The 16873-nt window shown below is 53.6% G+C and overlaps 2 protein-coding genes across 10 annotated transcripts in view; one reads left to right on the top strand and one right to left on the bottom strand.

The window, feature by feature from the left end:
• Positions 1 to 83: 83 nt before the first annotated feature.
• On the bottom strand, positions 84 to 3898 carry LOC128336122 (mitochondrial import inner membrane translocase subunit Tim22-like). Its single transcript, XM_053275307.1, has 4 exons — positions 3526 to 3898; positions 1909 to 2105; positions 1567 to 1639; positions 84 to 526 (listed from the first exon to the last, which is right to left on the bottom strand). Exons 1-4 carry the CDS (start codon positions 3764 to 3766, stop codon positions 450 to 452), a joined length of 588 nt encoding a protein of 195 aa, XP_053131282.1. The 5' UTR covers positions 3767 to 3898; the 3' UTR covers positions 84 to 449.
• Positions 3899 to 3989: 91 nt separating this feature from the next.
• The window catches only part of LOC128336120 (cytospin-B-like), a 77338-nt gene continuing 64454 nt past the window's right edge, over positions 3990 to 16873 (top strand). For 3 of the 9 annotated variants that reach the window (XR_008311837.1, XR_008311836.1, XM_053275292.1), the window contains exons 1-2: positions 3990 to 4195; positions 15992 to 16162. Coding sequence is in view for 7 of the 9 variants with exons in the window: in XM_053275292.1 (XP_053131267.1) it covers positions 4148 to 4195; positions 15992 to 16162 (219 nt within the window). In the remaining 2 variants the exon portion in view is untranslated. Of the gene's footprint in view, positions 4196 to 6123; positions 6260 to 7076; positions 7291 to 11707; positions 11938 to 15991; positions 16163 to 16873 lie in introns of those variants that run through there. The other 6 variants (XM_053275293.1, XM_053275294.1, XM_053275298.1 and 3 more) reach the window with 6 other exon arrangements.

The following is a 16873-nucleotide window of genomic DNA, read 5'->3' as shown; positions in this document are numbered from 1 at the left end:
GCGGTAGAAATCACTCCCCATTCACTTAAGCCATCGAGGCTCGATTTAAGATCTAGCAACAGTAGCCAAAAGGTACTTCCGTCTGCCTTTGACAACACCGTTCCGGTTTTATTAGGAATCGAGATCCATAACAAGGTCCGAGATAACCCAATCTTTCCATTCGTCTCATGCTCTACTTGGTAAGGAAACAATCTTGAGTTTGCAGGGAGTATTCAGATGATGGGACAGGAGCCGCACCGAGACCCTTAAGCAGGGCCATGGAGAGAATCTGCAGCATCCTTGGAGTTCACGTCGGTTACGCCGCTCCAGAGATGGCCGGCCTTGGCATATCCACCTTCCAGAGCACAACACTCCCTCAACACCAGCTTCCCAGGTAGACAGAAGGTAGTGGTTCCTACTGTCCCGGGCTGCTGACACCCAGAAAAGGCCGTCCTCGTTGGCTCTGGCTGCTACCGTAAGTAATAGTCAATCGCTGCAGAGAAGGCGGCGAAGCCCCCGCAGCCGAGGACCCCCGCTTTCAAGCCAGCTGCAAGGCAAAAGAAAGAGTTCTTCGCCCAGCTTGTAATGTGACTGAGCCGCCCCCCGCCACGTTTAAGCCAAGCACAACAAGCTTAGTAGGAAAGTGTTTAATGCTCTTAGGGAAGATCAGCGCTCTGGGTTTAGGCTAGGAAGCAGACCTTTCAGGCCAACACCCTCTCAGACTCAAATACTGCAAATTCAGCCCAAGACGTAGTCCTGAACCTGAGCTCCTAGATGAAGGCAGCGGGATTCAGACTGTTCTGGAGAACGTCATGGCAGAGAAACCTCGAAAGACAGCTTGCCCATCACAACCCATGCATAGTATGGCTGCCGCTGAGCAGCAGCAACCCCCCCCCGCCCCCAAGAGGCCAGATCATGACCCCAGTGGCTACTGCTCTGGTTCCAGGCAACATGCAAAATGCTGGTTATCACCCATAAAGCCCTGAAATGCTCAGGCCCAGGGCACTGACGAGAGCGCCTTCTCCGCCGGGAACGCTGTCGCCTTCTCCGCCGGGAACGCTGTCGCCTTCTGAGACCATCAGGAGAAGGTCCTTTGTCGTTGCCACCAGCTCGTTTGCTGGCCACTTGGGAGAAGCTCTCCGTAGTTGCCCTGGGGCTTTGTTCGTTAAAGGGTTTTAACAAACAGGATTTTGTGAGGGTAGGTAATCTTGGGTTTATCTGAATCGAAGACTAATTTCCCCCCAAGTTCTTTGATGTTAGAAATGGGGGGTCATCTTAAATTCAGAGTCTTCTTTCTTTGGGGGTCAATACAGGTAACCTGTATTTTTGTTTTTTAAGGGGGCTCATCTCAAGTTCAGAGTTGCCATCTAGTTGGGTAAATACAATGTTTGGAAAACAGCTGGTCTTTGGAACCCGAGTCATGGGGAACCTTTCCTGTCGGAAGGCCCCTCCCGCCAATTGAACTGGTGGTCTACTCCCATGAGATGTTACTACTGGACTATCAGAACAGCGGAGTCTGCCTGCCACATCAGGTCCTGCTCAGAGCCCAAGTGGGCCCAGGGATTGCTCAAATGGCACTCCACTTACCTCGGAAGCCAATGGCGCCTCCAGTAATGCACCCACTCATGACGCTGTTCTTCCAGTCCGATTTTCCTCGGTACTGTGGAAGAAAAAGAACTGAAAGACTGGCCACAGTGACCTTGCACGCAGCATCTGCTCTGACAGATGTACGGAGGGGACCTCGGTCAAGCCAGCGGCTTCAGGTGAAGGGAGACTGGATCCACCCTCCTTTCTGGTCTGTTTGGAGCGTGTTCCCTCGATTCCAAAGTGCATGGAAGGAGGGGGGCAGCTGCCCCTGGTCAGCCCCGTCCCCAGGCAAAGGAGAACCCACACAAGGAAGCCGCCCGTCCAAAGAAGAGAGCTACTCACAGACTCCACCAGGCACTCGGTGCAGGAAAATATGGCGCCCACTATGGCAAAGTTCTTGGCGTAGGACATTCCTCTCTGGCCCATGTCTTTCAAGACCTCTCTGGCTGTCGGGGTGCGGTATGGATCCTTGGGATCAAATCCCACGTTGGTATCGATGCCGGCTGTGAACACGCCAAAGGCGCCACCCAACACGAACCCTGGCAGGTCAAGAGAAGCCAGAAGAGTCCTCGTCACTGCAACCAGCTCCCAGTCGCTACCCTAGTTGGCTTCTCAAGGCTTCTCCATCCCCCAATCCCCGGCTGCCTATCGCCTGCCCTAATCCCCTGCTCTAATCCCCTGCTCCAATTCTGACATCCTCAGCTACACTTTTAGGGGATAGGGCTAGGACCGTAGCTCAGTGGGAGAGCATGAGCTTTTCCTGCAGAAAGTCTCAGGTTCAATCCCCTGGCAGCATATATAGCCAGGGATGGCCAAGATTCTTGCCTGCAACCTTGGAGAAGCCGCTGCCAGTCAGTGTTGGCAATACCGAGCTAGCCGGACCAAGAGTCTGACTCAGCAGAAGGCAGCTCACTCTGTTCCCATTTTGCTTATAGACACCCTCACCAAATTCAACACTCGAGGTGGTTCTGATTTTAAGACAAACCGTCTTTAAAAACTGGTTAAATGCAGGCTATATTTTTTTAAAAGAGCAGGGCTCTGAATTTAAGACTATTTTGAACACCAAACAACTCATGCTTGCCAATTTGCACCCTATTTCTCCATTCACTTGAAAGGGGGATTAGGGACATGTTTACTTTATTTTTAAAAATAAATTTTAAAAAATAATCCTCAATTTTTAGCTTTCAAAATAACTTAACTTGAGACTTAATTCCGATTGTGGTTTCAGCCTGACTTTTTAACTTGCTGACTTCATTTGATTAGTTCTGCCACTTTTATTTTTACACCGCATCTATTTTATTCTTGAGAGCTGCCCCAAGCAGTAGTGTACTGGAGGGGCGGGGCATAAACATTTTAAAATAAATAATAAATATTCATTTGTCAAAATTATCATATATTATTAAAATACCAAAAAGGAACAGATGATCTCAGAAATTAACACAATGCATAATTAAAATACAGAAGAGTGAACAATATAAATATTTTATTTTTATTTACTTCTCAAGCCTGGGTAAATCAATAGGTCTTCAGTGCCTTTTTAAAAGCTGTGAGAGGTGAACAACATATGAAGATTATTAAAATGTATTTAACATATTTTTATACCGCCTAAAACTTGCGTTCTCCAGGCGGTTTACAACAAAATACAAACAGGAAGTAAAGCATTAGTTAAAACAAAAAGTTTAAAATGATACCATTTAAAAATTTCAAAACAATATTTTAAAATAGCATTAAAACCATTAAAACAATATTAATTTAAAGCCGGGATAAACAGATGCGTCTTTAAAGACTTTTAAAAAGCTGTCAGAGATGGTTCCCGCTGCTTTTGGACGACAGCTCCCATCAGCCTTAGCGGCCACCCGCCAGAGATGCTGGGAGCCGTAGTCCAGCCTCTGCAGGAAGGCCGCGCACGCGCAGTCCGCAGTGGGGGGGGCTTTGCCACCACAGCAGGCGACCACCTACCCCCGACGCAGGCCAGCGCCGCCTTGAAGCCGCAGCTCTCCATGGCCCGCTCGACCATCTTCTGCTCGGGGCTCTTGGCCGGCGCCGGGAAGCCGCCGAGGGCCGCCGGGTCGAAGGCCCGCGCCTGTCTGGGCCCGCGCTTCTCGCCCACCAAGTACTCCAGGAGCAGGCTGTACTGGAGCGCCGGGGCCAGCCCGGGGGCCTCCTCAACCTCTTCGGGCCTGCCTGTCGTGGCTGCCATCGCGGGCCTCAGGAATGTGGTAGTCGTCTTCTTTTCCCCTCAGAACCCCGAGACCGCAACTCCCATCATGCCTTTCGCTGCCGAGGCAGGCACTTGCAATGCAGCGGCTGCCGCTGAGGCTTCTGGGAGGCGGAGTCCAGAGGCGGGCAGGCGACGCGCGTGGCCCATCGCCGCTTCCCGGGCTGCACCGCGCTCGCCCAGCGGTTCTCCCTCGCCCAGGATGGAAGGCCGCGGGACTGCAGTTCCCGGCATGCCTCGGCAGGGGCGGCGGCGCCTGGGCCTGATGGGGCGTGTAGTCCTCTAGAAGCGGGAGCCGTCCTCGACCTGCGCGCGGGGCCCCCTGCTGGAGCTCCTCGGCGGCATTGCCGGCGAGAATTTGCGATGGACCTCGCCGAGCATCCTTGGGAAGGACAGGTGAGGAGGCTGCAGGTGAGGGGGGCCAAGGGGAGGCGCAGCCTGGCTGGAGGCTCCCCCACCCCAGGGCAGGGCTTGGACGCTCGGCTGGGGGCTCTGGCTCAGGGGGCTGCAGGGCAGCCTGGATCTTTGTGGTTCAGGGGCCTTTCTGGGATCTTGGTACTAAGCTGGGCTATCCTCTCTTATATTTAATTACGATGATAATAAAGCAAGTATTCTGTGCTAGTCTGTAACTGAGAAACTAGGATAACAGTGCTTAACAGCACAAGCCTATATCTTTTTGTGGTTGTGAGCATGAATTGTCACCTTTGCTAAGCAAGGTCTGTCTTGGTTTGTGTTTAGATGGGTGACTGCATGTGAGTGCTGTAAGATATTCCTCTTAGGGGAGGGGGCTGTAGCTCAGTAGAAGAATCTCTGCTTTGCTGGCAGGAGGTCCTTGGTTCATTGTGCTAGATGGACCAATGGTCTGACTCAGTATCAGGTAGCTGCCTATCTTCTGTATATACTTGGAAGTAAATCCCACTGTGCTGGGTTTGAATAAATTCACGCTGAATCAATTTGCACAGGGCTAAACTGGTACTGGAAGTGGTACTGGTACTTTACTGGAAGTAAAGCACAGTTTTCTTGTTTTTGGATGATGCATGTGTGTATATGCATGCCATATACACCAGTGTGGTGTAGTGGTTAGAGTGCTGGACTAGGACCGGGGAGACCCGAGTTCAAATCCCCACTCAGCCATGCTACTTGCTGGGTGACTCTGGGCCAGTCACTTCTCTCTCAGCCTAGCCTACTTCTCAGGGTTGTTGTGAAGAGAAACCTAAGTAAGCAGTACTCCACTCTGGGCTCCTTGGAGGAAGAATGGAATATAAAATGTATAAATAAATAAATAGATAGATAGATAGATAGATAGGTGTCACCTTGGAAGAGTATATGAGGAGTAGGAGTGAATGTCTCTTCTGAATGGCATGGTACCTGCAGTTTTTGTACTTCCATTTAAACAATAAAATGTGTTTAGTTAATCAGAGGTACTCTGCTAGTCTGCTTCAAACGGATTAATCCAGGGCCTCTCGAAATTGGGCCTCCGAATGTTGACTCCCATAATCAACCATTATCGTTGTGGGTAGGGGATGATGGGAGTTGTAGTCCAACACTATCTGGAGGCCAAAGTGGGACCCTGGCCTGTAGACTTGATGTGAGGCACCTTTGGATGTTCTGCCCAGTACTGTGGTGCCGTGTTCCGTGTGTCAAAAACACAGCCGGATGTTCCACTGGTTGTCGACTGGAATACTGTACCATGTAATCTGGCCAGGCATGGCTACGCTGCGGCAACTTTCTGCAAAAATGCAAGCTCTGAATTGGTAGGGGGCAGAAGGGGAACGAAGTGAGGATATCCCATGGTGTTCTCCTATCCACTGCTCTATCCTGTGCTGAAGAATGATTCCCCCTTCAACCCCAGTCTCTTTAAATATCCATCACTATGGCAACTGCAGGAACAGGGCTCCTTGCTGGGAGACAAACGCTGATCTCCCACAAATGACTGCAGCATGCAGGGCGCTGTGGCAGAGATAATTCGCTGTTAATTTTTATTAAAGCGCGTGCAAGTGCTTTGCAAGGAGCGGGATTGACGGTTTGGCCCAGAGGAACCTTCCAGGCTCAGAGTAGGCAAGGAGGGAGGTTATTATCTGGGGCTAGTGCTGTGTGAGGATTAAAACGGATATTGGGGAGGACCCCTCGCTTAGTAGCAGGAGGCCGGCTCTGCATGCCCAAGGTCCCAGCTTTGATTTCTGGCATCTCCAGGGAAAAGGACCCTACGCAGCAGCACTATTGCAGTCCTGATTTTTAAAAATTAATAATTGCATTTTAAAAATGTCTTAATTAATGGGCACTTGCTCTGGCGGCAAAGAGGACACCGGCAATTAATCTCCCCCGCTCCTCTGTTTCAGGAAAGAGTATCTGGGGCTGATTGGAGGGTGCTGTGGCTATGCAAATAAACTAATTAAAACGCCATAGCTCTGCAAGGACTGATTGAAAGGGCAAGGAGCTGATTTGAAAAGGCCAATTAAAGGGCCAGGAGCAGAGGTAAGTCTTAATAAAGGAAAGGAAAGGTTGCCAATTCGAATCCTTGCTGGTCTGTTTCCCAGACTATGGGAAACACCGATTACGGTCAGCAGTGATATAGGAAGATGCTGAAAGGCATCACCTTGTACTGGGCGGGAGGAGACGGCAAGGGTCAATCCCTCCTGTATTCTACCCAAGACAACCACAGGGCTCTGTGGGCTCCAGGAGTTGAAATCTACTTGATGGCACACTTTACCTTTTACCACAAGACCAGCTTTCTTTCTTTCTTTCTATCTATCTATCTATCTATCTATCTATCTATCTATCTGGAGATACACTCTCTCACAGTTGTGTGTGTGTGTGTGTGTGTGTGTGTGCCTCACAAAAATAATCATGTATTGCCACTACAGGGTGGATTCTGCCTTTTGTCCAATCCTGAACAGTCAGGTTTGTATTTTCTGGATCCGTCATGTACTTTCTTATGACCTCTTGCATAACAGTTTCCATTTGTCAGCCCACGAGGTGCTTCTCCGTTCTCCTGGGGTTCCTCTTACATTCTTTTGAATGCCCTTGGGTCATTTTCCCCCTCTGCTCTTCCCACCTTCCACCCACCCAAGCGTCCTGTTCTCCATGCTGGCGCTTCCAATTTAGAGGCATCAGCAGTTCAGCAAATGAGAACCGGGAGAACAAGCTGGCAGCTTGACAATTTTAGTCGGACTTGAGCAGAGAAGCGCTGTGTTACTCTTACCCCAGCGGGCAGCTGCCTGTGGAATTTTCTACTTCTGCGCTTCCGTGCGGTGGCCGTTCTGACTGGCTCTTCCTTGGTTTTTCCTTCCAGCCACAAGAGTTGGTGGTGCTCAGTGATAGCTGTGTGATGTCAAGGATGGGTGATGCCATGAGAGCACTGCCGTTTCCTGCTTAGGAGAGCTGCTGCCCATCAGTGTAGGCAGTCCTGAGCTAGATGGACCGAAGGCCTGACTTGGTATAAAGAAGCTTCCAATGTCCGAATGAGTTGTCGTCCAGCCATGTTGGGGGACCCACGTCTGCCGCAGGTGACTGTTATCCAGCGAAGTTGCTGAACAACACTACCAGAGCCTTGACTGACCCGGATACCTCTGATTGCCAATGGCAGGAGAGAGGGCATGTGGGCTTCTCAGGGGCATCTGGTGGGCCACTGTGAGAAACGGGATGCTGGACTGGGTGGGCAGCCTTGGGTCTGATCCAGCCGGGCTCTCTGTTCTTAGGTTCAGGCTGGAGGAGGAGAGCTGGTCTCGTGGTAGCAAGTATGACTTGTTCCCTTGGCTAAGCAAGGTCTACCTTGGTTTGCATTTGGATGGGAGACTACACGGGAACGCTATACAGCATTCCCCTTCTTGGATGGGGCCATGGCTCCGTGGCAGAGCTTCTGCTGTGCCGACAGAAGGCCCCAGGTTCTGTCCCTGGCAGCGTCTCCAGGTAGGGCTGGGAGAGGCTCCTGACGGGAACCGTGGAGAGCCGCTGCCGGTCAGTGTCAACAGTCCTGAGCTAGATGGACCAGGGGTCTGACTCAGTAGAAGGCAGACTTCCGATGTTCCTATGAGGCACTGCTGGTTGACCAAGCAAGGGCAAAAGGCCAGGACTCCGAGTACAGTCGTTACTTATGCCGGTCTGGCCAAACTGGAAGCATTCTACTTCTTGCCAAGCCATGCAGCCAACGTTTCCCACTCACTCCCCATAGCTCAGGGACTCTCAAGCTCGCCTCCCCAGCTCCTGCCTGGAACTGCAGCTCCCATCATCCTCAGCTGCTGTTGGACTACAACTCCCATCATCCCCAGACCCAGGGAACCCAGCTGTGGGAACCCCCAGCCTTGTGGGGTTGGGGGTGGCTAGAGGTGGGGAAGTGGTTTAAACAATCAGCACGAAGCTGCAGGGCCAGCAGCAAAGTGAAATGCCAGGAAGCCAGCCCCACACGCTCTCCCACGGTGGTGCTGATCTCTCCGAGGACGCCTGTCCGCAATGCAGAAGTGGTCAGAACCCCCAGGAAGTGAGCAAGGAACTTGAAAATGGGTTTGGATCCTCTTCTCCATCGTTGAGGGAGGTGGGAGCAGTGCATGGGGGTGGCTGTTGTTGTTGTTGTTGTTGTCTTGGAAGTCAGAGCTCAGGTTTGCATTAGATCCCAGTCAGTAGAGATGTGCCCTGCTCCCGAATTCTAAATGTCTGGGTACGGTCCAGTGGCTTGCTGAGGGTGGAAAGGCACTCGGCATGTGCTCAGAGGTCCTCTTTGCGTATTACTTCTTTCTTTAAGCATGGAGCATTGGTCTTAGTGTGTGAGTGTGAGTTGTCCCCTTTGCTAAGCAGGGTCTGCCCAGGTTTGCATTTGAATGGGTGATTACATGTGAGCGCTGGCTGATGTCAGATATTCCCCGTAGGGCGGGGATGTCAAACTGTGGCCCTCCAGCTGTTGTTGGCCTGCAACTCCCATCATCCCCAGTCACCATGGCCAGTAGCCAGGGATGATGGGAGTTGCAGGCCAGCAACAACTGGAGGGCCTCAGCTTGACACCCCTGTCTTAGGGCATGAGGCCGTAGTTCAATGGTTAAGCATCTGCTTTGCATGCAGAAGGTCCCAGGTTTGATCCCTGGCAGCCTTGCCAAGTACAGCTGGGAAAGACTTTTGCCTGAAATCCTGGCAAGCCGCTGCCAGTCAGTGAAGGCAATACTGAACTCGTGGGTCCAAGGATCTGACTCAGTATATGGCAGCTTCCAGCATTCCTACTAAGTGGGTGTTGAAAGGGAAGGGCTAAGCCAGAAGTCCCAACAGAAGCTGCAAGGGTAGTTTTCCCCCCAACACGTAAGCCGTTAGCAGCCAATGTGCCCTACAAAGAGGAAACGAGCGGGTTCTGTTTCTCATTGGTTTCTCAACCGCTTCTTTCTCGTTTGCCAAAAGCACTCTCTTCCTCTTGGGGAGCTTCAAGGGGCTGCGTGGAAAACTCTTCTGCCTCCAGAATCGCAACACGTCAGCTTGGAAACACAACCAAGAGGCCAGAAGTTGCCTTGCGTCTGGAAATCGGTGTTCCTTGGCTGTCTGTGTTGGCAACACTTGGGATGTTTTCCTCCCCCCACCCCGCCCGCTGCAACTGTTGTTGATAAGTTTGTCGGGACTAAGGCTCATTGACTTTAGCAGAGTTTGCTAGTCGTGACTAACTTGTCTCCTAGGTTTCAGTGGTGCTTCGTCACGATTAAGCCATCTGGGTGCTGCCCAGTAATAATAATGGTGGTGAGTGGACCAAGCAATTCTGGATTCCATTATTTCTACGAAGTGTGCAAAAAAACGCGGATGTGCACGACTTTCCTGACCCTCCTTCTGCTAGTCAGGGAGAGGAGTTGGCCGCTAGCGTGTTCACTGGATCACTTACTTAAAGGTAAAGGTAAAGTGTGCTGTCGAGTTGGTCTCGACTCTTGGCGCCCACAGAGCCCTGGGGTTGTCTTTGGTAGAATCCAGGAGGGGTTGACCACTGCCGCCTCCTGCGCAGTCTGAGATGATGCCTTTCAGCATCTTCCTATAGCGCTGCTGCCCAATATAGATGTTTCCCATAGTCTGGGAAACAGACCAGCGGGGATTCGAACCAGTAAGCTTCTGCTTGTTAGTCAATCATTTCCCTGCTGTGCCACTTAGCAACCCCCTTATCTTTGGGGATTTCACCAGGAATTGTCTGAGCTCCTTCTTCTGTGCAACCACAAGGACTAGCAACTTGTGGCTTTGGTTTTTAAAACACCAGAGCTGAAATTCCCAGGAAGCTGAATTCTGCACCTAATACACACACCCCATTCTTTTTTTCTGTAGCCCTGGGAGTGTGGAATGCCCTTTATGGACCAGCTCTGCACTTCCCCAAGTTTGACTGGCCAAGATCGGGTGCAGAAGCTAACCCCGACCTCTGGCTGGTCTAGCGAGCAGCCTGGCTTGCCAGCGTGTACAGGGTAGCACTTCCCAGCAGGCTCTCCGCCCAGCTCGGGAGAGGCTGTGCCGTTTATAGACGGCCGCCACATAATTGTGCACAGCTGTCTAGAGCGGAAGCCTCCTCTTTGCTCTCCTTCCAGCACGGAGCTGGCAAATGTAGGATGCAGGGCGGGTTGCAAGTGGCGTGGCAGGATGGACCGAACCCCTTGCTCTCGGGGGACAGGAGGGAGCAGACGTGTCCCCTTTGCGTTTGGGGGTCCTGCTGATTTCTGGGGAAGACAACTAAGGGGAAAGAGTGACTGGAGCAGAGGTGGCCAGCTCGAGGCTCTCTGCTGTGCTCCCCATCCCATCATCCCCAGTTTCAACAGTGGCTGGGGAAGATGGGAGTTGTAGTCCAGCAGCAACTGGACAGCCTCGGGTTCGCCGCCCTGAGTTGGGATGTCGGATTTAAGACTGGAGTGGCTCCAAACCCCACTCAGCCAGGAGCCTCACAGGGGCACCACTTCGGGCCTGTCACTTCTCTCCCTGCTTGGCCTGCCTCACAGGGTCGTTGTGATGGTCAGAATAGCAAGGGATGCTTCCCTGAGCTCCTTGGAGGAGGAGCGGGATACAGATGTGAAAAACAAATCAACAGCTCTTTCGACCTTGCATCAGCATCCCCTCTCATAGGGATTCCACAACTCCCAGAATCTGCAAGCCAAAGCCATTGCAGCGGGGGCTCCTGGGAGTTGTAGTCCACCACAGCTGGGAATCCCAGTTCGAGGGCAGACTGCCTTGCATGTAGTTTGGCTGGGAGGCTGGGAGGGGGTCTTCTTTCCTAGCCCTGCTTTGAGGTCCTCACACCCGGGGTTGAACCTAGGGCTCGCTGCCCACTGTGGCGCTTTCTCTGCGAAGGGATGCCAAGAGCAGCCTGTCCAGACACGCCCTTGTCCATGCATGCAGAGCTCTGTGCCCGCGTCCGTGGTGTTGTGGGAACGGCTGTGCCTGCGTTGCCCCTGCAAGGGCCCCCGGGTCTGGATCCTCTCCAGTGCAGGCTGCAGAGAGGAAGTGCAGAATGAGTCTAAATCCGGGGGTCCTCTTAAATTCAGAGTCCTGGGGCAAACAAGGGGATCCGCTGTGTTTAACCTCTGCTATTTTAAGGAGCTGGTCTTCAATCCAGAGTCGTTTTGTGTTCGGGTCAATACCGTAAGCTGCAAATAGTGGTACGCAGGGCAGCCCTTCCGTGCGGCACGGTGGTCCCCTCCGGCGGCAGATTGCCAGGGGGCAAGATGTCCCCCAAAGGAAAGGGAGGGGGGCACCCCATGGGCAGGGATACCAGCTCTGTGCTCCCCCCCCCCCGCCTCTGGCACACACACACACAGGTCTTGAGTGGACGTGCGTTCAGATCTGCACGTGTGTCCACAGCCTGTGTGTGCCCTGAAAGGCTTCTGGGGGTGGGCCTTGTCTCTTCTCCTGTGCCGTCTCCCTCCCAGCCCATCTCGGGTCCAGGTGAGCTGTCAGGTTGGATGTCTCCCAGCCCGGCAGCAAGCAAAGCAGTGGGCTAGCCGCCTTGTGCGTGCGCGCACCGCATGCCAAAACCCCTCTCCAGCTTCCGCCTGTGAATCATTCCTCGAGCAGCCCTCTCGGCCGCTGAGATGTGGTCCGCTGGAGGAGCAGCTCTGCACTCTCCTCCGCCTGGCTTCCACATGCCGCTGCTGCCGCTCCCGGGGCTTGGCCGAAGACGGCGCTCCTGTTGATGCAGAGGAATCCCCCTCGGCAAGCCTGTGAGTGCCCTCCTGGGGGGCAAGGGGAAGAGGAGGGGGCCCTCGTGGGTGGGCAGTGGGGCATTCTTGCCGCTGGTGGAATTGAGGAAGCCTGCGCTTCCAGAGGCGGAGGGGGCAGGTGGTGGTTGGGAGGGGGCTCAGTCACAGACACCCCCCCCCGCTTTCCTAGCCCTCCCCATGCCCTCCTGCTGGACTGCAGAGGCCAGGAGAAAAAACAGCAGTGAGTGTGTGTGTGTGTGTGCGCGCCTCTCCTGCCTTTCAGCCTCGGTATGCTGCAGGGAGCAGACTCACCTGCGCCTCCACCTTGCCGCTTCTGCCTCCCTGCTCCAGCAGAGAGAGGTGCTAGCTAGATAAAAGGAGCCGCAGTCGGAGAGATCTTATTTTTTAGCTATAAGAGATAATAAGAGAGATAAGAGATCTTATTTTTTAGCTATAAAAGGAGCCGCAGTCGGAGAGATCTGTGTGTGCGCTGTGGGTTTGACTTTGGCTGCTCTGCAGAGTTTCCTTAGCGACAGAGAGGATGAGCTTCTCTCTCTCTCTCTCTCTCTCTCGTCCTTTTTCGGTGCTGGTGCCCATCTTATTTCTCACAGAGCCTGGGCAGCAGGGCAAGAGCTTCCTCTGATCTCTGCCCCCCAGCCCCTGGCCTTCAGGGATGCTGCCCCTGGACATGGAGGCTTCATCGAGGGAGGAGCTGTAGCCTGGCCCCTTCTCCCGCGGGCGCTGAGGTTTGCCTGGCAACAGTTGGGCCCCAGAGGTTTCCCCGGCATGGCCGTGCTCGGCACGGAAGCAGGCTCAGCAGACCAAGTTCTGGTTTTTAAGATAAAACCCGAGGACTCAGCCTGCCTGCAAATGCAGCCGAGAGAGGGGGAGCTCTTTTCTGCATTTCTGCAGGAATCCCCCTTTGAAATCCTTCAGCAGGAGGCTCACAGCAGCAAGGCAATCCTGCCTTGGCTTCAGATTCCATTAATTTTATGGGGTGTTTGTGTGTGTGTTGGTTGGTTGGTTGGTTTTGACTGATTTTGTGAGCTGCCCCAAGCAGTAGGTACTGGGGGAGCAGGTCATACATATTTTTAAAGAAATAAATCACCCTGAGTCCATCTAGCTTAGTATTGCCTATGCAGATGGGCAACAGCTTCTCCCAAGGTTGCAGGCGGGAGCTTTTCCCAGCCCTACTTGGAAATGCTGCCAGGGGTTGAACCTGGGGCCTTCTGCATTCAAAGCAGGGCCCCATCCCCTGATTTATTTATGAAGGAATATAAGAAGCTGCTGCCTGCTGAGCCAGACCTGTGGTCCATCGAGCTCAGGATTGTCTACCCTGACTGGCAGCGGCTTCTCCCAGGTTGCAGGCAGGAGTCTCTCCCAGCCTTTTCTTGGAAATGCTGCCAGGGAGGGAACTTGGAACCTGTAGATGCTCTTCCCAGAGCGGCCCCATTATCCCCTGAGGGAAATATCTTGCAGTGCTCACACACTTCTAGTTTCCCTTTCATGTGCAACCAGGGTGGACCCTGCTTAGCTAAGGGGACAAATCATGATAGCTACCACAAGACCAGCTGTCCTCTAAGGACTTGTCTCCTTAGCTAAGCAGGATCCACCCTGGTTGCATGTGAATGAGAGACTCCATGTGTGAGCCCTGCAAGATATTCCCCTGAGGGGAAGGAGCCGCTCTGGGAAGAGCTTCTGAGGTCCCAAGTTCCCTCCCTGGCAGCATCTCCAAGAGAGGGCTGAGAGAGACTCCTGCCTGCGACCTGGGAGGAGCTGCTGCTGCCAGTCTGTGAAGACTAGACTGAGCGACATAGACCAATGCTCTGACTCAGCGTATGGCAGCTTCCTATGTCCCTAAGAGGCAGAAAGGAGAGAGTTAGGTCATCAAAGGCTGGTGTTGGTGCAGGAAATGCACATTGAATTTTAAACAATGGGGCTGAAATTCTGGAAGCGTGCAAAAACTTCAGCGGGGCTGAGGTCCTGTGCACCAGTGCCTGTGAGCAAGGCCCACTGGAAGGGCCGTAGCTCAGTGGCAGAGCATCCACTTGGCATGCAGCAGGTCTCAGGCTCAATCCCTGGCAGCCTCTCCCGGAAAGACTCCTGCCTGCAACCATGGAGAGCTGCTGCCAGTCGGTGCAGACAATCCTGAGTGACATTTCCTGACCCATATTTCAGGTGCTCTTCCGCGGAGCTACAGACCTTTGCCCCAAGGTGCCATCCATGGGTCTCCCACCCAGGCCCTGGCCACTGCACAGGCCCTTAGACCCCAAGGGCATTCTGGACGGCAGGTGTTTCTTCTCCATCCTGCTGCCCTGCTGGCAGAGGCGGGGCCGGTCCAAAGGGCCGCTTCCTTCACTTCCACCCTCTCCCTTGCCGTCCAAGGGAATCTGGCACCCAGCCACACATTGGGAGGCAGAAACCGCGGCGGCTTGAGATTCGTGTGGCTCCTTCCCCTTCCCTGGCGGGGAGCTGGGGGTGCGCGTGGCATTCCTTCCAGAGGGGAACGCAGGAGGGGCGGGAAAGGGCCCGATTGGGACGCTCGTGGCAAACCTGACGCCAGGCCTTTTAGAGGGGGAAGGGGACATCCTAGAGTGTGAGTGTTGCAAGGGGCCTGGCGGGGTCCTCACCTCCCACTCTTCCTCATCCCTCATTTAACCTTCTCTCCCCCCCCCCCACCGCTTTCCTGGAACATATTTGCCTTCCAGTGGCGTTTTCCCAATGAAAGAAGTTGGTTTATTCATTTATTGTTTATTTATTTAAGGTTCACGACAAAACAGTAAAAACAACAGATAAAAGGATGAAAACATTGCAACAAATACAATGTAAAAGGCTAAAGCTATTAAAAACACCTTTAACACAAAGAAACAGTTGTTTCTTATCTTTGCTGTCACCTCAGTGCAAGATCACAAAGCTCTTTGGAGCCTAGGAAGTGGCCCTCTACCGAGTCAGGCCCTTGGTCCATCTAGCTCAGGATTGTCTACCCAGACTGGCAGCAGCGGCGACTTCTCCAGGATTGCAAGCAGGAGTCTCTCTCAGCCCTATCTTGGAGCTGCCAGGGAAGGAACTTGGACCCTTCTGCATGCAAGGATGAAGATCCTCTTCCCAAAGCGGCCCCATCCCCTAAGGGGAAGATCTCACAGCACTCACATGTAGTCTCCCATTCATGCGCCACCAGGGGAGACCCTGCTTAGCTAAGGGGACAAGTCATGCTGGCTACCACAAGCCCAGCTCTCCTCTTGGAGTTGCAGTACCATGATCAGTGTTCCCTTTCACAGGAATTCCCCGACATCATTGACTACAATTCCCAGCATCCCCGCTTCAGTAGCCTTTGCTTGGGGATCATGAGAGTTGTAGTTAACAACATCTGGGAATCCCTGTTAGAGGGGATGATCCATTAGCCATCGTTTCACCAGATGTGTTTGCATACCCTTTTTTATTTAGCAAAAAGGAAGGCAGTGTTGCCGTTCTGAGAGATTGTGATCAGAGTGTGATGTCGCTATCGTGGCCTGAGCTGGAAACTGCAGCAACATCTTTAGAAGCTGTTGCAAAGTAGCCTGAGTTAACTGCCTTGGAGCAATGCCCAGCGTAGCCTCACCTCAGACCTGATTTTCATGTTCTCTTTATGTGGCCGAACATAAGACGCTGCCTCCTACTGAGTCTGACCTTTGGTGCGTCCAGCTCACTATTGTCCACTCTGGCTGGCAGCCGCCAGGAGGTCTTTCCCGGACCTAGTGGAGATGCATGTTGGGGGCTCTAGGCTCTCGGCACTCCTCAAAACGCTCAGAACCGGCTCCCCTGCCGTTCAGCCCTTCATTGGCGGCAGCCGTGGGTGGCAGGAAAAATGTGTGAAAAGCCACGGCCGACTGAGAGCTGCTTTCGTGGGCGCCTCTTGGCTCTGCGGGAGAAGGATCTGAGAGGTTTGGGCTTAGCTCTTCCAGCTGCTCCTTCCAAAGGGATGCCAGACCCGCTGCCTGCTTCAGGGCTTGGGGAGGGGGGGAGCAGAAGCCTTTGGAACCACGCGCGGCCCCTCCCCGCTGCCCTCTCATGCCTTCTCTTCCTTCGTCCCTTGCAGGCAGCCTCCCCCTCTGGAAGGGCAATGAAGAGCGCCGCCAGGCCATGGAGCGTGGCCTCGAAGCCGGGGAGCCATGGGGCGGAGCGGGGGAAGCTGGTGCCAGCCGCCTCCGTGGGCATGAAGGCCTCCAAGTCCTCCACCTCGCTCGCCTTTGACTCTCGGCTCAGCAAGGTGCGGTCAGCGCAGTGGGACGGGGCAGTTCTCCGCCGGGGTGCCAAAACTCCGGAGCCGAGAATGCTCCGGGGCCCTCAGAGGTCCTCCAGACGAGCCCCCTGCTTGGTGCGCCGTCCTTGGCAGATGGCAGTCCAGCCTCTGTTTGGAACGCTCCCGGGAAGGAGGGCTCACCGCTCCATGAGGCAGGCTGTTCCGCAGGGGAGAGCCAGTCTTGGGGGAGTGTGCACAGAGTATCCCCTTTGCTAAGCAGGGTCTGTGCTTGGATGGGTGGCTGCTGTAAGATATTCCCCTTAGGGGACGGGGCTGTCGCTCAGTAGGAGCACCCCTGCTGCTCAGGTTCAATCTCTGGCAGCCTCTCCAGCCAGGTCGGGCTGGGAGAGACTCCTGCCTGGAACCTTCGAGAGCCTGCTGCCAGTCCTGGGCGGGGCAAATGAGGCCACGCCCTCATTCTTAAAAACCGGTTCAAGACTCAAGCTTGCATTGGTGTTGCTTTGTGAATCAAATCTTCCTAGAGTTGGAGAGTTTCCTGGTCAAAGATTCTGGGTGGCTCTTTCGAGACACAGCAGATAGGAAAAAACATGAGAACAGCCCTGCGGGATCAGGCCCAAGGAGGCCCATCTAGTCCAGCATCCTGTTTCCCACAGTGGCCCACCAGGTGCCCCAGAGAAGCCCACAGGCAAAACCTATGGTAGGGGGCATGCCCTCTCT

This window comes from Hemicordylus capensis, chromosome 12 (assembly GCF_027244095.1).
Source record: "Hemicordylus capensis ecotype Gifberg chromosome 12, rHemCap1.1.pri, whole genome shotgun sequence".
NCBI classification, from domain to species: domain Eukaryota; kingdom Metazoa; phylum Chordata; class Lepidosauria; order Squamata; family Cordylidae; genus Hemicordylus; species Hemicordylus capensis.
The sequence above is the reverse complement of the archived record's forward strand: the minus strand, read 5'-3'. Positions and strand labels throughout refer to the sequence as shown.